This window comes from Phoxinus phoxinus (genome assembly GCF_949152265.1).
Source record: "Phoxinus phoxinus genome assembly, chromosome: 13".
Lineage (NCBI taxonomy): Eukaryota > Metazoa > Chordata > Actinopteri > Cypriniformes > Leuciscidae > Phoxinus > Phoxinus phoxinus.
The window spans coordinates 34,904,217-34,928,313 of NC_136888.1; the positions used below are offsets into that span (position 1 = coordinate 34,904,217).

Sequence of the window (24,097 nt, forward strand, 5' to 3'; positions counted from 1 at the left end):
CCGCACACGAAACACACTCATCTCTCCGCACACGAAACACACTCATCTCTCCGCACACGAAACACACTCATCTCTCCGCACACGAAACACACTCATCTCTCCGCACACGAACACCACTCATCTCTCCGCACACGAAACACACTCATCTCTCCGCACACGAAACACACTCATCTCTCCGCACACGAAACACACTCATCTCTCCGCACACGGAACACACTCATCTCTCCGCACACGAAACACAGCTCATCTCTCCGCACACGAAACACACTCATCTCTCCGCACACGAAACACACTCATCTCTCCGCACACGAACACACTCATCTCTCCGCACACGAAACACACTCATCTCTCCGCACACGAAACACATCATCTCTCCGCACACGAACACACTCATCTCTCCGCACACGAACACACAACTCATCTCTCCGCACACGAAACACAGCTCATCTCTCCGCACACGACACACACTCATCTCTCCGCACACGGAAACACACTCATCTCTCCGCACACGAAACACACTCATCTCTCCGCACACGAAACACACTCATCTCACCGCACACGAAACACACTCATCTCTCCGCACACGGACACACACTCATCTCTCCGCACACGAACACACTCATCTCTCCGCACACGAAACACACTCATCTCTCCGCACACGGAACACACTCATCTCTCCGCACACGAAACACACTCATCTCTCCGCACACGACACACACTCATCTCTCCGCACACGAAACACAGCTCATCTCTCCGCACACGAAACACAGCTCATCTCTCCGCACACGACACACACTCATCTCTCCGCACACGAAACACACTCATCTCTCCGCACACGACACACACTCATCTCTCCGCACACGACACACACTCATCTCTCCGCACACGAAACACAGTCATCTCTCCGCACACGACACACACTCATCTCTCCGCACACGACACACACTCATCTCTCCGCACACGAAACACACTCATCTCTCCGCACACGACACACACTCATCTCTCCGCACACGACACACAGTCATCTCTCCGCACACGACACACACTCATCTCTCGCACACGACACACACTCATCTCTCCGCACACGACACACACTCATCTCTCCGCACACGACACACACTCATCTCTCCGCACACGACACACACTCATCTCTCCGCACACGAAACACACGTCATCTCTCCGCACACGACACACACTCATCTCTCCGCACACGACACACACTCATCTCTCCGCACACGAAACACAGTCATCTCTCCGCACACGACACACACTCATCTCTCCGCACACGACACACATCATCTCTCCGCACACGAAACACACTCATCTCTCCGCACACGGACACACACTCATCTCTCCGCACACGAAACACAGTCATCTCTCCGCACACGACACACACTCATCTCTCCGCACACGACACACACTCATCTCTCCGCACACGAAACCACAGCTCATCTCTCCGCACACGACACACACTCATCTCTCCGCACACGAAACACAGTCATCTCTCCGCACACGACACACACTCATCTCTCCGCACACGACACACACTCATCTCTCCGCACACGAAACACACTCATCTCTCCGCACACGACACACACTCATCTCTCCGCACACGACACACACTCATACTCTCCGCACACGACACACACTCATCTCTCCCGCACACGACACACACTCATCTCTCCGCACACGAAACACAGCTCATCTCTCCGCACACGACACACACTCATCTCTCCGCACACGACACACACTCATCTCTCCGCACACGACACACACTCATCTCTCCGCACACGACACACACTCATCTCTCCGCACACGAAACACACTCATCTCTCCGCACACGACACACACTCATCTCTCCGCACACGACACACACTCATCTCTCCGCACACGACACACACTCATCTCTCGCACACGGAACACACACTCATCTCTCCGCACACGAAACACAGTCATCTCTCCGCACACGAAACACACTCATCTCTCCGCACACGAAACACAGTCATCTCTCCGCACACGACACACACTCATCTCTCCGCACACGACACACACTCATCTCTCCGCACACGAAACACAGTCATCTCTCCGCACACGAACACAGTCATCTCTCCGCACACGAACACACTCATCTCTCGCACACGACACACACTCATCTCTCCGCACACGAAACACAGTCATCTCTCGCACACGACACACACTCATCTCTCCGCACACGACACACACCACTCATCTCTCCGCACACGAAACACAGTCATCTCTCCGCACACGACACACACTCATCTCTCCGCACACGACACCACACTCATCTCTCGCACACGACCACACACTGGATGAGCCGTTATTCCCGGAGCTGGAGAAACTGCAGGATCCTTCAGCAAGGGTCAAAGCTTTACTGCGGGATTTACTGCAAAAGATCTGAGTCATTCGCCGTAGAAAGATTGAGATGTAAATCAAACGTTAAATCTTGAGTTTTATCAGACAGATCATTGTCTATTTTAAAATACTCTTCTTAGTAAGAGTAAGAAACTATTGAATTGGTAATGATTTAATCATCTGTGAGGACTGGTTGAGCTTCAGGCGTGTTTGACATTCATACTGACCTGTGTGAGCTTCAAAGGTCAAACTCATTCAGGGGACACACACCGAGCGCAGATGCGCGTTTGAAATCTGTGCGCTACAAAGCCTGGGTTCTGCCAGCGAGCGGCTCAGTCGATCAAACCCAGCGGGTCCGACGGCTTTCATCTCTGGACCCGCACACGCAGAAGCACAACACACAGCTGACAAACTATTAAAACAGATTTATTGAGGCTCATTCAGTGATGTCAGAGGTACAGAAAACAATGCAGTAGTCATGTCAGAGCTGCTGGGGTCAGAGGTCAAGAGTCAGTCAGGGATCAGAGCTGCTGGGGTCAGAGCTGCTGGGGTCAGTCAGGTGTCAGAGCTTTTGGGGTCAGGGATCAGAGCTGCTGGGGTCAGAGGTGCTGCTGGGGTCAGAGGTGCTGCTGGGGTCAGAGCTGCTGGGGTCAGTCAGGGGGTCAGAGGTCAGAGCTGCTGGGGTCAGTCAGGGGTCAGAGCTGTTGGGGTCAGAGCTGCTAGGGTCAGTCAGAGCTCTTGGGGTCAGTCAGGGATCAGAGCTGCTGGGGTCAGGTGTCAGAGGTGTCAGAGGTCAGAGCTTTTGGGGTCAGGGATCAGAGCTGCTGGGGTCAGAGGTGCTGCTGGGGTCAGAGGTGCTGCTGGGGTCAGAGGCTGCTGGGGTCAGTCAGGCGTCAGAGGTCAGAGGTCAGAGCTGCTGGGGTCAGAGGTGCTGCTGGGGTCAGTCAGGCGTCAGAGGTCAGAGCTTGCTGGGGTCAGTCCAGGGGTCAGAGCTCTTGGGGGTCAGTCAGGCGTCAGAGGTCGGAGCTGTTGGGTCAGTCAGGGGTCAGAGCTGTTGGGGTCAGAGCTGCTAGGGTCAGTCAGAGCTCTTGGGGTCAGTCAGAGGTTAGGGGTCAGAGCTGCTGGGGTCAGGGGTCAGAGCTGCTGGGGTCAGTCAGGCATCAGAGGTCAGAGCTTTTGGGGTCAGGGATCAGAGCTGCTGGGGTCAGTCAGGCATCAGATGGTCAGAGCTTTTGGGGTCAGGGATCAGAGCTGCTGGGGTCAGAGGTGCTGCTGGGGTCAGTCAGGCGTCAGAGGTCAGAGCTGCTGGGGTCAGTCAGGGGTCAGAGCTCTTGGGGTCAGTCAGGCGTCAGAGGTCGGAGCTGTTGGGGTCAGTCAGGGTCAGGAGCAGTTGGGGTCAGAGCTGCTGGGGTCAGTCAGAGGTCAGAGCTGCTGGGGTCAGTCAGGGGGTCAGAGCTGCTGGGGTCAGTCAGAGGTCAGAGCTCTTGGGGTCAGAGCTGCTGGGGTCAGTCAGAGGTCAGAGCTGCTGGGGGTCAGTCAGGGGGTCAGAGCTGCTGGGGTCAGGGGGTCAGAGGTCAGAGCTGCTGGGGTCAGTCAGGCGTCAGAGGTCAGAGCTTTTGGGTCAGAGATCAGAGCTGCTGGGTCAGAGGTGCTGCTGGGGTCAGTCAGGCGTCAGAGCTGCTGGGGTCAGTTAGGGGTCAGAGGTCACGGCTGTTGGGGTCAGGGGTCAGAGCTGCTAGGGTCAGTCAGAGGTCCGAGCTCTTGGGGTCAGACAGAGGTCAGAGCTGCTGGGGTCAGGTTAGGCATCAGAGGTCAGAGCTGTTGGGGTCAGGGGTCACAGCTGTTGGGGTCAGTCGGAAGTCCAAGATCTTGGGATGAGAGGTCAAAGCAGCTGGGGTCAGAGGTGCTCAGAGAGGAAGCTGTAAAGTGTTTCCTGGGTTTTGCTCTTGGTGTTTCCTTAATCACACGCTCATAGTATTGCTGCAACATGTTGAACACAGATCCTGCACGACAGAAGAGGAAAATTACTGATGAAATCCTGCACCAATATGATGTCCTGCATCCGATGCTCCTGTGACCTCACCTACGCTGGCGTGATGGTGTGTGAAGTGTTTGTGGATGCGGTGGACGTCTCTGAGCAGATCCGCATCTCCAAACGTGAAGTACATCAAATCACGCTCCGCTTCTGCTGCCGCCATCATCTGCAGAACAGCTACACACACACACACACACACACACACACACACGCGTTGAGAACAACATGATATTAATAACAAATATCATCACAAACACTCTTCATCCGAATCTGTGTGAAGATCTGCTGAATTCTGAGTGAAGCCACACAGATCTGATGATGTCAGACGTGAGAATGAATAACAGTGTGTGTTGAGTCGTTTACTCTCTCATGAGAAACTGTGTGAGGATCAATAGAGGAGAGATGCTCTTCAGTAAACAAGAGTTTGTTTGTTTGTCCCTAATAACACGTGGCGTTTAGAAATATATAACTGTTGATTTCAGGCTTTCAGTCGAACCTTTGAGACGAGTGTCTCCTCCAAACGCTCCACATCCCCAGTTTCCCGTCGCAACGGCCGACAGATTCTCCGGCTCGACTCCAGGACGAGCGAAACCACAGAAGGCCTGATGGAGAGATGGAGAGAGAGAGAGAGAGAGTGAGAGTGAGAGAGGGGGGGGGCGAGAGAGAGAGAGGGGGGGGGGCGAGAGAGAGAGAGAGAGAGAGAGAGAGAGTGAGAGAGAGATGGAGAGAGAGAGAGTGAGAGAGAGAGAGAGAGAGAGAGAGAGAGAGAGAGAGAGAATTTGAATTTTAACAAGACATTTATTACAAAAACCAACTATTCACCATACACTTACACCACAGTATAAATTAGTTTTTCAAGTTTTACACCACAGTCGTTAAATAAATAATAATAAAAAACTAGAACGTACATTTCCAGAAGAAAATGTGAATGGTGCTTGCAGTGGCAAAACTCACCACTCGGTTGCTAGAGTGTGGTACATGATTGCATACGAGCCAACAACCATGTCTGTACGATGTTCTGCTGCTGAGATATGGCTTATTCATGTTGTTCGGTTGGTTGCTAGGGTGTTCTGGGTGGTTACTAGGGTGTTTTGGGTGGTTGCTAGGCAGTTGCTAGGGTGTTCTAGGTGGTTGCTAGGCAGTTGCTAGGGTGTTCTGGGTGGTTGCTAGGTGGTTGCTAGGGTGTTATGGGTGGTTGCTAGGCGGTTGCTAGGCGGTTGCTAGGCAGTTGCTAGGGTTAGAAAACAAGGCTACTATATTCTGATTTACATTTTGTTCTATTTTCTTTTTCCTACTTAAATAGATGGCCAGTTTTGCTTGCCTAGAACAAAATTTAGAAGTTGACAAACAAATCTTTTTTTCTCACATATTTGCACCCCAAAATAAACGTCTCCAGAGAAAAGGTCTCATTACCACTCCTAAAAACATCACCTACAACTTCAAATAAAGGTTGTAACCTACAACAATTCATGAAGGCATGAAAAAAGGTTTCTCTGTTAGAACAAAACGGGCATGCAGAATCAACCTCGGGGTTTAAAACTGAAACAAAAGCGTTAACCGCGACAGCACCATGAATTATTTTCCATTGCAAATCACCTGTTCTCTTGGTCAACGGTGGTTTATAAAAAGATCGCCACTCAGGTTTTTTGCTTTCATCCAGTTAAAAACATCACGCCAGGGGGTATCAACTCTTACATTTAACACTTTTTTACTAAACACTAAAACACAAGACCTGTACAAAGATTTGCCAGTACTTAAAAAAAAGTCTTTACACAGAGATGCAGCAGTTTAAAAAAAAGGGGAAGTAATCCCTTCAACATTTATAGACAAAAACAAACAAGGAAAAAGAGTCTTCAGGATTCAAAACACAAGAACCTTCACAATATTCTGTTAACAAATCAATTTCAGTTTTCTTAAGGGCATCTTTCCATCTCATGAGCAACTGGGTAACCAGACGAATGGACCTGATTCCCAAGTGTTGAGCTAGGGCTGCTCCGTCCTTAAAATCCGGCCCTACAATGTTCAGTAGCTGCCTCAGTGTAATAACATTGTGTCCAATCAGCACCCTATTAAGTCCAGGAAAAAAGGAACTGTCCATTGAATCCAACCGAGAGCCATGGATTAAAGGCTCCTCCAGTAACCAGAAAAGAGAAGGTGAGTTTTCTGGTCATTGAACAACAAAGAGACTCCAAACTTTAAAAGTATTCTTATAAAAAATGTTGGCAGTGTGGAGGTGTCCAGCCCCAATCCTACAAACCTACGTAAAATGAGTCATGAAACAGCACGCCAGTTACAGTTTGATGGTCCATCCAGCAGCCTTTTCACAAACTGCAGACGAAAGGTTTGCTTTGCAGATGTATTAGTCCTTGACCACCCTCCTCCTTAGGCAAAAACAATACATTTTGGGAAACCCAATGCAATCTATCCCAAAAAAAATAACCATGACAGCCTGAATTTTTAAAAGCAGTTGCAAAGGAGGATCTACACAGGCAAACTTATGCATAAGGATGACGCCACCAAATTATTAACAATTAAAATGCGTCCTCTATATGACAATTTTGGAGACAAAAACTTCCATTTTTCTAGACGTCCTATGACTTTTTCAATTAAACCTTCCCAGTTTTTCTGTATTATTGTCTCATCTCCCAAAAACACCCCCAAATATTTAAAACCTTCTTTTCCCCAATGTAAACCAGCAGGGGAGCCCTTGGTTTTCCGCTTTTCCAGCTTCCTATCAGCAATGCTTCGCTTTTATTCCAATTTATCTTAGCAGAAGACAAAACTTTAAAATTTTCAAGCAATTCAGATAAAACCTGTACATCACTTTGCTTGCTAATCATGACTACAATGTCATCAGCATACGCTGATAATAAAAAATTACCATTGCAATTTGGCAAAGATATACCTTGAAGTTTAATTCGTAATTGCTGCAATAAAGGCTCTATGGCCAGAGAATAGAGCATACCAGAAAGGGAACACCCCTGTCTAATACCTCTACAAGCTTCAAAAGGCGCACACAAACCACCGTTAACCTTGAGAATGCTCTGAACGTCACTATAGAGAACTTTCACCTGATCTATACATTTTTGGCAAAACCAAAGGCTTCCAAAACTCTCCATAAATAACTGTGCTCAACGCGATCAAACGCTTTCTCTTGATCTAATGATATGAAGCCACAATCCAATTTAACCTCTTAGAGACATCAAGAAGATCTCTAGAGAAACATTATCAAAGATTGACCTCCCGGGGACACAGTATGTCTGGTCAGGATGAACTACCTGGTCCATAACCTCTGCCAATCGATTAGCTAAAACCTTAGAGAGCAACTTGTAGTCACTACACAGGAGGGAGACCGGCCGCCAGCACTTGATGTCCGTCAGATCACCCTTCTTGGGTAGGAGAGTCAGGACTGCTCTACGGCAACTCAACGGCAGTAGCCCTCCGGCTAAACTGTCATTCAGTACCTCTAGCAAATCCTCTCCAATCTCTGACCAAAACGACTTATAAAAGTCAACAGGCAGACCATCAATCCCTGGTGCTTTTCCAAGCGCCATGCCTTGGACGGCTTTAAACAGTTCCCCCATGGTCACGGCACCTGAAATCTTTACGTTGACTTCCTCTGCCACTTGAGGAAGATTATCAAAAAAAGCACTGTCATCCCTATAATCTGGACCAAGTTCATTCTTATATAGAGACTCATAAAAAGTGGCTGCTCTCTTACGAATGTCTTTGGGGTCAGTCATACGGATCCAGATGCAGACCGTAAAGCATGAATGACTCTGTTCTGTCCATTTTTCCTTTCTAAACTAAAAAAATACCTTGACGGTGCATCCATCTCATTTATACTTAGAAAACGTGACCTGACCAGCGCACCCTGCGTTTTAACCCCTAAAAGGTCAGATAACTGAGTCTTCTTATTTTTTATGAGAGACTCCACATCACTTTGATTCCCAGGCAAGTTAGCCAAATCTTGCAGTTTCAGAATCTCAGTCTCTAAGGTGTTCAATCTCAGGGTTACTTCTCTAGTGACATCTGAGAGTGTTGTTGGCATAGCTGTTTTATCTGAACTTTCCCAAAATCCCACCATTGCTGCAGTGTTCTAAAGGAACTCTTTGTTGTTTTAAAAATATCCCAAAAATATTTAAAACTTTCTTTAAAAGACTTATCATCCAATAGAGTGGTATTTAAATGCCAATAAGCACTCTTTGGCTTGATAGAATTTAAAAAGATACAGCACTGCACCATACTATGATCTGAAAGACATGATGGAGTAATACAACACTTCTCAACAATACTACCATGATGTTTGAAAACATAAAACTTATCCAGCCTTGCCAATGAAATCATGTTATCACGAACATGAGACCAAGTGTATTGTTTTTGTTTCTCCATTAAGCTGCCTCCAAATATCAATTAATTCATGTGTTTTTTTTAGCTGAACAAGACGTTGACGTGAAGGTAAATGAGGCTCCATGTGATTTCTATCTAAGTTGGACTCTGTGCAATTAAAATCGCCACCCAAAATTAAATACTTATCAACAGCAACATCTTGTAAGACAGAGGATAAAGTATTTAAAAACAGCATTCTTTCAACAGCTGAAGTTGGTATATACACACAAATAAAAACAAAAACAACATTTTCAAAAGAGGCTCTTACTTTCAAAAGTCTACCTTTGATAACCTCTTCAACCTGATAGGAGTGTGGGCTGAAACTCTTAGTAAAGAGAACAGCAACTCCGCCACTAATTGAGGTATTATGACTTAAAACAGCAATCCCATTCCATTCTACTGCCCAGTCTGCAGCATTATTAGCATCAGTATGTGTCTCTTGTAAAAACATGATATCAATTTTTTTCTGATTAATTACTTCAAATAATGCAGCTCTTTGTGCATATCTCTAGCACCATTCAGATTCGGAGTAGCAACATTAGCGTGACACATACTTGAGGAAAAGAAAAAAAAGAAAAACAAAACTGTCCACAAAAAAAAACTACCAAAGGTCATGGAATTAGGCTTTCTCACTGTCATCATTATTAAGCTCAGAGTTGAGTTTCCTCACTATTTTTTTTAGCCTATAGACCTCTTTATTTGTAAAGGAGCCCTCCATCATAAAACCCTTAGAATTCCTCTATAAACTGTTTTAAGTCAGGAAAATATTCATTAACGCGCACACCCCTCTTATTTTTAGTAGCTCTAAGGAACAGTTTAATATCATCTACTTCGTACTGACATCTAGAAAAATCACACTGAGAAAGGAAAAACACTTGAATCAGAAGATTCGCTGTCACTTGCGTCAGTCATCTCTGATTTCTTTGCGTGCCTATCAATCCGAGTTTTACCAGCCTTCTTCCTCTTAACGGGACTTTAAAGTCTACCTGCCCTGTTTCCATTGGACTGTCATCACCTATATTCCCCACAGTAGATTGCAGATTTTCATTGAGAGCATCATTTAAAAGCCTCTCCGTCTCAATAACCGCCGCCTGAACATTTAGCACTTCCACACCAGAAACTGTGTTTTCAAGCGCTAATTCTGCGGCTTCAGTTGCCGCGATCACAGGTAAATCCCCATCATTTTTGTCCTCTGAGGCTCGTACACCTGACACACCCGGAGTCTCACCGGACGGCCCCGCTTCAGCTTCAACGTTATCGACTACATCATTTCTGACGACAACAGCTACGTCACGACCAGATTGCCCACAACTAAAACACTTCATCTTGTCAGTTGTCACGTAAATAATATAATCGTACTCATCAGCCCGAAAGTGCAAAGACACATCCAAATCAGCATCGTCATTCATAATCATATAGACGAAACGCCGAAATGAAACAACGTGTTTTAGTAAAGGCGATTCACTACCAATGGGGATCTTTTTAATGGGCGAGACCAGTTTGCCATAACGAGACAAAGCTTTAGCTAATATCTCATCACTGAGAAACGGTGGTACATTGGATAGCGTGACTTTCTTTGATGGGGTAGAAAGCGAAGCACAGGGTTAAACACATCATCAACAACTATCCCTTTCTCACTAGTTCGTTAGCCTTTTCAATAGTACTGAGAAATACAACAGTGGCATTATTCATCCGTGAGGCAGACAATATGCTGTCATGCCCAACCACCTCTCCTACTGCCAGGCAACATTTTTCCACACTAAATGCGGCCGCAACTTTCACCCCATGACGCCGAGTCAATAAACCCAAACATCGTGAGCATGGGGCCGTCATGCTCCCGGTGAAACAGGTGGCACGCGGCCCAAAACAACTACAATATAAACCAAAAACACACAAAAAAACAATGAACAAAGAAAAAAGCCAGAAAGAAAGAAAGAAAAGATCCACTCACAGAATCCAGCGCACTCACGCAATCCACACGCTCACCCCCAACAATCACACCGGAAGTGTGAGAGAGAGAGAGAGAGAGAGAGAGAGAGGAGAGAGAGAGAGAGAAGAGAGAGAGAGAGAGAGAGAGAGAGAGAGAGAGAGGAGAGAGAGAGAGAGACCTTTGAACAACTTTAATTACAAGAAATTACAAACAATCTTCAATCACTTATTTTGCCAACAAGGAAATAAATAAACACCCATAAATATTTTTAAAACCATCATCATCATAAATAATTATACATAAATTTGTAAATTACCATTGCAGTCAACATCGCAAACACAATTATTTATAGCCCACTTAAGCTTGAATTCTTCAATATTCTCATTCAGATCGATAATATTCAAATTCTATTCTTAACCTTGACTTCATCAAACCCTCATAAATCAGTACCACATCAGTTTGTCCCATACCAACTATTTTGCTTTTACGAGAGAGCCAAACAGCTAACTTCGCTTGTCCGAAAATAAAATTGAGTAGATGACAAATCTCCCTCTTGCTACGTTTATACTTAGGTCCATAGATATACAACTCAAGTGTGAAGACCTCTCCTAATGTCTGACACCAACCCTCCAAGAATTTCAAAAAGAGGCAATAATCTACTACAGTCAGCAAACAAATGAAAAACTGTCTCCTGCTGTTCACAGAAAGGACATCCTATCCCCGCTAGTGATCAACATGTGCTCTGTATCTGTTCGTAGCTATAATACCATGTACAACACGCCACTGCAGGTCTCCAGACCTTTTTTCAATGGGGGGCTTGTACATGGTCCTCCAGCTACCTTTCGGGGAAGAGTCTGATCCAAAAAATTCTGTCCATTTAGACTCCTTTACAGTTTCAAGTGCACGAAGATGAAGAACTTTTACACACAGCATGTAAATAACTTTTTTCCCAATGTCTCTGAGACGACCCAGTTGAGGTGTCTGAAAGGATAGAATACCCCCATCAATTTCTTGCCACAATCCAGTCGCAGCTGTAATATCCAGTTCTGGGAAAGAAGGAACAGCATTTTCTTTTTTGTGTAAAAATAAAGTGTCTCTACAGTCCATCGGCATGCACTCATATAGATGTTTCAACAGCCTCTGCACAACTCGGACTGATCTTACTCCAAGCTTGGTAGCCAGAGTCTCTGCAGAAATCCATCCATCTTCAGTCAGTAAGTGTCCAATCTTTACAATATTCGCAGACCATAAAGCATTCCTCACAGAAGTTGATTTTAGAACATCCAAATCAATTTTGGGGTTAAAGATCAAGGGTTCTTCCAATAACCACTGACTCTGTTCACCATTTAGGTCTCTGCAAACTTTTAAAAGAGTCCACGCTCTCAACATTGACTTGTAGAACGATGACAAACCAGTTAAGTCCAGCTTATTAATGTCCATTAAGAACAGTTGACGATCATAACCCATTTTTCCTGCTCTTCTCAGGAGGCCACGGGCTACCCCACGCCAGCTCACTTCTTCACCGTACAGGAGTCTTTGAGCTGTCTGAAGTCTGAAAGCTTTAATTCTGGATCTGATGTCAATGAGTCCTTGACCTCCCTCCGTCCTGGGCAGATAAAGAACTGGTGCTTTTAGCCAGTGATACCCGGACCAAAAAAAGTCAACTAGTTTTTTCTGAATGTCCATTATCAGTTCTTCTGGAGGTTCTAATATCATCATTTTATGCCATAAAGTAGCAGCAATAAGATTATTACAGACCAAAACTCTGCCCCTATAGGATAACTGGAGTAGCAACCATTTCCATCGAGACAACCGAGCACATGTTTTCTCCACTAGCCCCTCCCAATTCTGTTTCCTATATTCTTCAGATCCTAAAAACACCCCTAAATATTTAAAACCTTGTCTTCCCCATTGCAACTCTCCAGGAAGAATGGGACCATCATTGTCATGCCCACACCATACTGCCACACTTTTGCCCCAATTCACTTTTGCAGAGGATGCTTTTTCATAAATTTTTAAACACTTTTTAACAACATTAACATCTTGATCACCTCTTATTAAAACTGTAAGATCATCTGCATATGCAGACATTTTAATAAACTGGGAAGAATCTATTTCTCTGATTCGCAGTCCCATTAAATCTCTTCTTAATTTACAGAGTAATGGCTCAAAAGCAATGCTATAAAGCTGCCCTGAGATAGGGCAACCTTGTCTAATACCCCTCTGAACCTTTATGGGGACACTGAGACCGCCACCTATTTTTATCAAGCAAGTTGCCTCATTATAAAGCAATTTTATACATGAAATTAAGTTATCTCCAAATCCAAAAGCCTTAAGAGTCTCAAAAAGAAAAATATGGTCAACTCTATCAAAGGCCTTCTCTTGGTCCATTGACAAAAACCCAACATCAACATTGTTGTAAAAAGCATAGTCATACAGATCCCGCATCAGATGTAAATTATCAGCAATAGATCTGCCCTTTACACAATATGATTGATCCGTATGAATAATTTCATGCAGTACATCATTTAACCTTTTAGCAAGACACTTAGAAAGAATTTTATATTCTGAACATAAAATAGCTACAGGTCTCCAATTTTTTAGTAGCGTCAAATCCCCCTTCTTTGGAAGCAATGTTAGAATAGCACGCTGACAACTTCTTGTTAGACATCCTTCACTTATACATTTCTGAGCAACTTCAAAAAAATCATGACCAATAATAGTCCAAAAACGTTTATAGAATTCGGCAGGAAGTCCATCAATTCCTGGTGCCCGCCCTGATGAGAGTTCCATTACTGCTGAGGTCAGTTCATTAAAAGTAAGTTGTGCTTCCAAAAGTTGTTTTTTTTCTGTAGATATCTCAGGGAGATCTTGTAAAAGTTCATGTCTGCATTGATCATTTAAGGAATCAGCAGAATATAATTCAGTATAAAAGTCCACTGCAAGTCGACGCATCCTCTCCGGATCTGAAACAAGGTGTCCATCCTTATCTTTTAAAAACAACATCTTTTTTCCATGTTTAGTTTTCCGTTCTAAATTAAAAAAGAAGGACGTAGGAGCATCTATGTCTCTTTTTGTTAGGAAGCGATTTTTTATAAGTTCTCCTTTGACTTTTTCATCAAGGATTAAATTCAAACTGTTTTTCTTTTCAGTCCACATATCCTTCAAGTTAGGAGAAGCATTTACAATCATATTCCCTTCAATGATCTTAAGTTCTTGCTCCAAACTCTCTAATGTTTTCTTTAAACACAAAGTAGAATGGGAAGAATATTGTTGGCAATACTCCTTAATAAACACTTTCCCAATCTCCCACCACTGAATAATACTGTCATATCTTCCCTTCTCAGTCTTCCAAACTTCCCAAAAATTGCTAAAATTTTCACAAAAGAATGTGTCTTCCAACAAATTAACATTAAAATGCCAATAAGAGCTCTTATATGCCTTTGTTACAAGACTACACTCGACTGTGATTAGTTTGTGGTCTGAGAAAGGGACAGGAGTAATAGTTGAATTCAGGGTCCTGTTCCTCATATTATGGGATAGGTAAAACCGGTCTAAACGAGCAGCAGAAAGTGTGTCATTACTAAAACTCACCCAAGAGTATTGTCTAACTAAAGGATTATTTTCCCTCCATACATCTGATAGGTGAAAATTATTTACCAATCTTGCCAGACAATTGGCTGACATTTGATGTGGTTCTTCCCCATTCCTATCTATTATGAAGTCTAAGGTGCAGTTCCAGTCTCCACCAAAAACAACAAAATCTCCATCAGGTTGTTGACTTAAAAACTGTTCTAATTTAGAAAAGAGCCTTATTCTCTCAATGCCTAAATTTGGAGCATAAACGTTCACAAAAATGAAATTCATATTATGTATTTCAGCTTTAACAATCAAGAGTCTTCCAGGTACCAATTCATTTTTCCACAAAATATTAAAATGAAAAGAAGGAGCAAAAAAAATTGCTACCCCTGCACTTAAATTACTCCCATGACTAAGAAAGTGTTCTCCCTTCCACCACAGTCCCCAGTCGACTTCATTTTCTAAATTACTGTGGGTTTCTTGCAAGAAAATAACATTTAACTCTTTCAAATTTATAATCTCAGATAGAAAAACCCGTTTTTTCATATCCCTCATCCCATTCACATTTAGTGATCCTACCCGTAAGATCTCCATCAGAAAGAGAGAGGGAAGAAAGCAGAAAAGAAAAATTAAAGAAAAAGTGAAACCCATCATGAGTCTTTAACTTTCCCCCTCGTTAGCTGCTCTTTTCCAAACATTTTCAATTTTTGTCTAGCAAATGTGATGTGTTTCTTAAGCCGAAACCTTTTCTGTTGAGAGAGCTCAGTACAATCATTTGTTTTACGGGCCCAAGCTACCGAAGAAACAAATTTCTCAAGATCAGGAAAAAAGTCACCAATTTCTACTCCTGTTTTCCCTTTTGTTTCATCAAGAAAACAATTAATCTGTTCAACAGTGTACAAATCGCTTTCTTTTACTCTTTCCATCTCAGACCACTGTTCATCTCTCCACGCCGTCTTCAGTACTCTGTGATAAACCATCCATTTCATCTCCTACATCCTCCTCTGAACATTTTGCCTGAGTCCACTAAAGAGAGTGGCTGCACATCTTCTACACTGCATTCATTCACCATCTTATCCATAGCACCACAAGCACTAGCAGGCTTTTCAACAGCATACATGTAACTACATCCAGGCTGCTCATCACTCACGTTTTTAGAAACAATTCCACTCACCTCATCTTGTTCCTTCACCTCCTCCGTCACTCTATCAATCTGCGCAGTGTCTTGTCTATTCCTTTTCAATCGCTTGAGGTTCTCCGTTTGATTCTTCAGCTCTAGATGCAAGCGGTAAAGGCTGCGGTTCATCGCGCACTTTATGCGGACACGAGAACCGCTTATGCCCGACATCGCCACAATCAAAACATTTCAAGCTCTCTGTGCTCGCGTATACCATGTACGAATTATCTTCGTGTTTGACTCGAAAAGAAACTTCTAAGGATCGATCTTGGGAGCTTAGGAACATAAAAATTTGACGTCGAAAAGACAATACATGCTTTAGCGCCGTATTTTTGCACCCTAAGGGAATCGTTCTCATGGGGCTTGCAATTTTCCCAAATCGTAGAAGTTCTTTTATTATTGCATCATTGGAAACAAACGGCGGGACATTTGAAATAGTAATTTTAGTAGCTGGGGCAGACAGTGGTGAAACCGGAACAAAAGCCTCTTTCACCCACAATCCGTCCACCGTCAATTGATTTACTAACGCTTCAGCTTTCAAAAATACTACGACCGCTTTGTTCATTCGCGAGCCAGAGATTATGTTATCAAACCCAACCTTTTGTCCTACCGCCACCAACAAATCTTCAACTGTTACGCCCCGCCTCGGGCACACACCTGCACCCATTACGAAGGGATAAGCCGGCCGTTCCTTGCGCCGGAACGGCTGCCATACCAGCACCCGATGTGTTTTTTTTTTCTTCTTTTTTTTTTTTTTTTTACAATTAACGTAGGGGGAAAAGAAACAAAGAAAAGAAACAAGATCAAAGAAAAAAAAGGGGAAAAACCCCAAAAGAGAAAGAACGCTCTCCAACGCCACCACACGGACCTCACCCTCACCGGAAGAGAGAGAGAGAGAGAGAGAGAGAGAGAGAGAGAGAGAGAGAGAGAGAGAGAGAGAGAGAGAGAGAGGAGAGAGAGAGAGAGAGGAGAGAGAGAGAGAGAGAGAGAGATCAACATCCAAAAAAGAGCTGTGAAGTTCTACCAGCACCTGAAGCGCAGTGACCCGAGCTCATACCAGGCTGAGGCCCTGCGGTGTCAGGAGCAGAACCGGCACCGGAGCGCTCTCTCACAGCTGATGCTGAAGCTACAGCCAGACCAGCACAGCACGATCTGGCCCAACCAAATTATAAAATTACAAAAACTAAATTACATTACCTATTGGAAAGATGCTACTAAATCACAAGAGAAGATGAAACTCTATTTAAACTTGAAAAGAGATTATAAACCAGCAGAATACCTGAGCTGTGTGAAAGAGCATAAAGTGAGAAAGACCCTAACCAGATACAGGCTGAGTGACCACGGTCTGGCTGTGGAGAGAGGACGGCACAGGCAGAGATGGCAGCCGCGAGAGCAGAGACTGTGCTCACTGTGCTCTCAGAGAGAGGTGGAGACAGAAGAACACTTCCTCATACACTGTGATCACTATCACAGCATTAGATCGGACTATTTCTCTAGATTCCAACAACTAGAACCAAATTTTATGACATTACCAAATTCAGATAAATTAAATCATATTTTGGGAGAAAACTCTAGCTCAATCACAACAGCAGCAAAGTATGTAACAGCCTGCCACAAACTACGAGAGTCAGCCAGTGGACAAAACTAAAGTCTGAATGTTGGTACAAATGTACAAAAGTGTTTTTATTTTTTATTTTTATTTTTATGTATATATATATGAATGTATTCATACATTTGTTTACGGATTCATTTTATTGATCTGTTCATTGCCAATGTAATGGCCAATGCTTTGGCAATACTGTACAAGTCATGCCAATAAAGCTCATTTGAATTTGAATTTGAGAGAGGGGAGAGAGAGAGAGAGAGGGGAGAGAGAGAGAGAGGAGAGAGAGAGAGAGAGAGAGAGAGAGAGAGAGAGAGGGGGGGAGAGAGAGAGAAACAGAGAGAGAGAGAGAGGGGAGAGGGGAGAGAGAGAGAGAGAGGAGAGAGAGAAACAGAGAGAGAGAGAGAGAAAACAGAGAGAGAGAGAGAGAGAGAGAGAGAGAGAGAGAGAGAGAGAGAGAGAGAGAGAGAGAGAGAGAGAGAGAGAGAGAGAGAGAGAGAGAGAGAGAGAGTTTGTAAGGTCAACCATCACTAGTTCTAGTGCTCGTAGTGTTTAGTGTTTGAACAAACCCTGGCACTGTCAAGCCAACCTGACATGATTGATCTGTCACTATAATTGTAACGCAGGACTCAAGGTGGCGCTAGAGTTTCCTTCTAATGTCTGTGAAGGTTCAGGTGCTGCAATAAACATTACTAACCACAACTAACTTTAACTAACCAGCTCAGCAAGATGCTCTTCAAACGTCAAACGGTTGATCCACATGACAGTAGTTAAAAGAATAAACTGAGCATACGAGGTGTGTGTGTGTGTGTGTGTGTGTGTGTGTGTGTGTGTGTGTGTGTGTGTGTGTGTGTGTGTGTGTGTGTGTGTGTGTGTGTGTGTGTGTGTGTGTGTGTGTGTGTGTGATATATATAGTAGGGCTATATTGATAACACAATACCACTTTTATTAATGCTTTTTATATTGTTATAAATTTAAATATATAATATTTTTTATATCATACTGTTTCATATGGCATCTTTTGACATAAGATTTCTCGGTATGTAGGCTGAATATATGGATGAGTGATGAAATGCATGAATGAGAATATTAAGAGCGGGACGAGCTTGCACCGGATGTGCATCAGTGTATTGGATCCGTGCATTTGCTCTTAAAGTGACAGTAACCTAATAAACCTGCTGTGAATCAAACAAAAGAGAAAAAAAAGTTTTAACTTTTAGCTATAATAAGTATACATTTATATTTAATTCATATAGTGAAGACTATGCAATATTTATTTTTTACATTATGAGTATTGCTAACATGTTAAAATGAACCTATTGTACCTGAAAAACTTTATTTTCTTCGTATTTTTGTTATATTGTATTTGTCTTATTGTTTGTAATTTGCTTATTTTTTTAACAGAAATGAGATTTTAAAAAAAAACATTTCTCATTTTGTGAAATAAACATTTTGTCATATCGCCCACCCTTTAGACATTGCAAGTCAACACTACCCAACGTATCTACTATCAAAACTCATAAATGTGACCTTTTTAAACCTAAAATTGGAATGACAGGAAGAGGAATTCACGGAGCCGATGATGCATTCTGGGAAATGAAGTCTTATATCCTGTCTGCTTCATCACATTCAAGTGCAAGCTGAAATTCCACGGTCCTGTTTGCTTATTTAAATCAAATACAGGAAGTGAATTTAAAAGGCATATCATGTTTTTCAATAGGTGGCCATTTCTAAAACTAAGACGAGGTCATTATCGTAGTTTTGATGTCACGTTCATGAAATGTGCTGAGTTTGCTCCAGTATGTGTGTGTCGTGAGGCATGCGAGGTGTTCTGGGAGTCATGAATGTCTGAGGTCAACACGAGCAACTGGACAGAGACTATAAATATACACACACACACACACGCACGCACGCACGCACACACACACACACTCTCTCTCTCGTTTGTCAGACTTCAGCAGAATTAGGAAGTTGTTTTTGTGGTCGTGATGACCCTCACTCATACCCTCACTTTTTGAGGGTTTGCAAAAACACTGTTTTGTGTCTGTCCCTTTAAATGCAAATGAGCTGCTGCTCCCGGCACAGGGGGCGGAGCTTCAAGAGCGCGTGTGTTTGTGTGTTAGCAGCTGCGATTACCTCACACACACTAAAATGACAGAAACTGTTCTGCCTTTAATGTTAAAACGGAGTCAGACAAAGATGGAGAGACTCGAGAAGAAGTGACAACATGTAGAAGAACAGGACGGTTCTGAATGGTTAGTTGATGAGTTTATGTTGCTGATGTTGAGTTAATATCTTCAATTAGCATATTCTGTCATGATAATCTATAAATCGCTCGTATAGGAACTGCTGTGAGACGCACACAGAGTGACTTTCTATTGCGTGTGAAAAGATGGATGCTAAAGTTTGAGCTGACTCACAAATGTACTCGACTACAGCAACTCTTCCTCTCCTCAACATGGACTGTGTTCAGGGGGCGGGGCTTATGCAAATTCTAGGGTTGGTGATGTCACTAACCCGTGTAGTTCCTATCAGCCGTTTGTTGTAGTCCTTTTCTTTAAAAGCAAATATCTCCCTTTGCTTTGAACTTTGAGCGTTGTAACTTTGCAGATGTTGTGTATGATCAAACAGCAACATTACACACTAACTACAGTTAGAAAACACAACATTACACACTAACTACAGTTAGACAACACAACATTACACACTAACTACAGTTAGAAAACACAACATTACACACTAACTACAGTTAGACAACACAACATTACACACTAACTACAGTTAGAAAACACAACATTACACACTAACTACAGTTAGAAAACACAACATTACACACTAACTACAGTTAGAAAACACAACATTACACACTAACTACAGTTAGAAAACACAACATTACACACTAACTACAGTTAGACAACACAACATTACACACTAACTACAGCTAGAAAACACAACATTACACACTAACTACAGTTAGAAAACACAACATTACACACTAACTACAGTTAGAAAACACAACATTACACACTAACTACAGTTAGAAAACACAACATTACACACTAACTACAGTTAGAAAACACAACATTACACACTAACTACAGTTAGAAAACACAACATTACACACTAACTACAGTTAGAAAACACAACATTACACACTCACTACAGTTAGAAAACACAACATTACACACTAACTACAGTCAGAAAACACAACATTACACACTAACTACAGTCAGAAAACACAACATTACACACTAACTACAGTTAGAAAACACAACATTACACACTAACTACAGTTAGAAAACACAACATTACACACTCACTACAGTTAGAAAACACAACATTACACACTAACTACAGTTAGAAAACACAACATTACACACTAACTACAGTTAGAAAACACAACATTACACACTAACTACAGTTAGAAAACACAACATTACACACTAACTACAGTTAGAAAACACAACATTACACACTCACTACAGTTAGAAAACACAACATTACACACTAACTACAGTTAGAAAACACAACATTACACACTAACTACAGTTAGAAAACACAACATTACACACTCACTACAGTTAGAAAACACAACATTACACACTAACTACAGTCAGAAAACACAACATTACACACTAACTACAGTTAGAAAACACAACATTACACACTAACTACAGTTAGAAAACACAACATTACACACTAACTACAGTTAGAAAACACAACATTACACACTAACTACAGTTAGAAAACACAACATTACACACTCACTACAGTTAGAAAACACAACATTACACACTAACTACAGTTAGAAAAGTCAAATCATACTTTACCACCTTATTATGAGGAGGATTTAAATTAAAGGCAAGTTCACACTACAGGATTATAAACCGTCGGGCGTAACTGTGCGGTTCACACTACATGACTCGCTCTCTGTGAAATCAGGAGTGTTCAAGTTGTTGAGCTGTTCACACACACGACACAGCGTGATTGATCCGCAACAGGAGGTCACGCACTACACGAGTCGACAACAACTCTGTCACCCAACGATTATATCTTGTCTACAAACCACGTTTTGTCACAAAAAATCACGCGATAAAACGAACCGGAAATGACGTGAAGCAGCACGCGCGCCACTACCCAGCGAAGAAGAACACAAGTACACAACACGCGAGTCTTTGTTTGAATATGGACGTCAGACAGAAGTTAGTGCTGCAAACTGTTTGCGCGATGATTTGCTCTGAAGAAAAAAAACCTGCGTATTTTCCCGGTGACCTCAACCCATGCCTTGCTCTGATTGGCTGTAGCTCATGACCAGAGGTGGAAAGTCCAGGTTCAGAAAGTAAAAGTCCTCCTCAGTATTTTGTTCCAATCACCTGGATTTGCTAATTAGCAGTTTTTCAGTCAGGAGACAGAACTAATTAGTGAAATCAGCTGACTGAGTTCATGGGTGGAATAAACATATGGCAGGACTTTTACTTTCTGACCCCTGGACTTTCCACCTCTGCTCATGACATCACATGTGGTTGAGTCGTGCGACAGCTCCGGATATCCAGCATGCTAGATATTTTTCTGGGCTCGGCGACGTGTCCGCGAGGCGTCTGCGAGCGTCTTTGATGCGTTGTTGGCTCTTTCATGCTAACAGATTGGCGAGCGTTCATCGGCCGCTAATCCCCCGCGATAACAACCCGACCTGTCGGCGAGATCAACGATGTGCAAATCGGGCTTAAAATCCTGTAGTGTGAACTTGGCATTATCCGTAATCAATAATTCATGCTATTTAAAAAATAAGCATTATAGTAAAAAGGAATCAACCCAGTATGCTGGGTTAAATCAGCAACCCAATTTGCTGTGTAAAATTAACCCAACATGTGTTCTGTCCTGTATTTGCCCAAATTGTGTTGTTTTTTAACCCAGTGTTTCTTAGCGCACGGCGATCAGACTCCAGTGTTGAGTGACAGAATGACCTTGGTGTCACTAGACGGTATAGAGTCCATAGTGTGCATAGTGTGTGTAGTGTGTGTGTGTGTGTGTGTGTGTGTGTGTGTGTGTGTGTGTGTGTGTGTGTGTGTGTGTGTGTGTGTGTGTGTGTGTGTGTGTGTGTGTGTGTGTGTGTGTAGTGTGTGATTTGGGACACACTGTGTGTTTTCTCAATGTTTTCTGGATCTCGTGCAGCTGTGTGTGAGTTTCTATTGTCCTGTCGTCTCACTGACAGATCCACTCAACGGCTCACGGACAGATGAGACGCTCTGGGAAACTCACACACTCACACACACACACACACACAAGGGTGTTTTGCTATCCTTGTGAGGACATTCCATAGGCGTAATGGTTTTTATACTGTACAAACTGTATATTCTATCCCCTTACACTGCCCCTATCCCTAAACCTACCCCTTACAGGAGACATTCTGCATTTTTACATTTTCAAAAAAATATAATTTAGTATGTTTATTAACCCGTTCCCCTCATGGGGACCGCTGGCTGGTCCCCACAATGGAGGTGATCTCAGGTTTTACTATCCTTGTGGGGACATTTGGTTCCCACAATGTAATATAAACAAAGGCACACACACACACACACACACACACACACACACACACACACACACACACACCACTAATGTGAGAGACGCACTGTAATCTGTCATTAATGCTGATTTCATCTGTGATCAGTGTGTGTGTGTGTGTGTGTGTGTGTGTGTGTGTGTGTGTGTGTGTGTGTGTGTGTGTGTGTGTGTGTGTGTGTGTGTGTGTGTGTGTGTGTGTGTGTGTGTGTGTGTGTGTGTGTGTGTGTGTGTGTGTGTGTGTGTGAGACTGAGTCTCAGTCTGTCGCCTCTGGTTTACAGATGTTGATAAAGATATTAAACGTTCAGGCTGTTTTCTCACGATGCATGTGTATTTCTAATGAGACTGGAACATTATTAAAGCTGCAGGTATAGAGTTAGTGTTGTTTTAGGATCATATTTTTTTATATTTTTAGTTGTTTAGGTTTTTTTATACACACATTTACAGTAATGCTGCATAAACAAATGTGTGATAGTTAACCTGTAAATCAGACAAGTTCCCCTAATGTTATCCCTTAAAACTCATCTTTGACACCAAAATCAAAGTGTTTTCCTTGAAAAAATGTCTTCATGGCTTAAAATATCTTGAATGTAACTCGACACCCTTGCCTCATTTAGTATGCTCGGTTCTATGAATATGCAAATGAGCCCCGCCTCCACTCACTCACTCACTCAGAGATCCACTGGTGGACGATCACACGTTGATCTGATTGGTCAAGGTAGTGTGTGACGTCAGAAACACCAGCGATTTCAAACCGTGTTTTTGAGACTGTCTTTGGTTCACTGCAGTTAAGCAGAAAATACTCAGCAATGCTGTCCACTTATGAACTTACACATGGTGTGTTACAGCAGATTAATAACTCCACATACACACATAAATTTTCATTTTCACCACAGTTTCCAAGGTCATGAGTTCGACTCAGGGAATGCATGAACTAATAATATGCAAACAATGCAATTGGATAAAAATGCCAAATACTGCGCAAACTGAGAAACGATCTGATTTTCTGTTCACTTGAACCTTTATTATACACTTGAACCCACTTTTCCTATACGCATAAACCACATTAATTATGTTTGTGTTTGTTTCATTGACGTCTTTCAGTTTCGTGCATGATTGAAGTGTTTACTTCAAACTGCAATCCGTGTAACGCGATAAAGAGAGTTATAGATATGAGAGGTCACGAGTTTCCAGTTAAAGCAGCTGTTGAGTGACAGCTCTGACCTCTGTGACCTCTGTGACCTCTGTGACCTCACAGTGCCGATGCCAGCAGATTTAGTGAGCGCACAAACCCGACCCCGAAGCCACAGACCACTCGCTCGGGTCACCAAGCCATCACTGTCCCACAATGCACTGCGGTAGCACTGACTATACATACACTTGCATTGTATTCAATAATGATAAAGTCATTTTTATTATTTAAAAGTTTAAACTCAAGTGCTTCACAA

The 24,097-nt window shown here is 43.0% G+C and overlaps 1 protein-coding gene across 1 annotated transcript; it reads right to left on the minus strand.

Moving 5' to 3' along the window:
- Nucleotides 1-4,043: 4,043 nt before the first annotated feature.
- Nucleotides 4,044-5,037, minus strand: LOC307009344 (poly(ADP-ribose) glycohydrolase-like). The gene is made up of 3 exons (XM_079633027.1): nt 4,905-5,037; nt 4,457-4,585; nt 4,044-4,376 (listed from the first exon to the last, which is right to left on the minus strand). Exons 2-3 carry the CDS (start codon nt 4,572-4,574, stop codon nt 4,201-4,203), a joined length of 294 nt encoding a protein of 97 aa, XP_079489153.1. The 5' UTR covers nt 4,575-4,585; nt 4,905-5,037; the 3' UTR covers nt 4,044-4,200.
- Nucleotides 5,038-24,097: the final 19,060 nt, after the last annotated feature.

Bases quoted from the DNA above. Each gene is read 5' to 3' on its own strand.
- LOC307009344 (XM_079633027.1), bottom strand. From the start codon at position 4,574: ATGATGGCGGCAGCAGAAGCGGAGCGTGATTTGATGTACTTCACGTTT. The intron at 4,377-4,456 runs GTGAGGTCACAG...TCTGTCGTGCAG, and splicing joins ACACCATCACGCCAGCGTAG to GATCTGTGTTCAACATGTTG.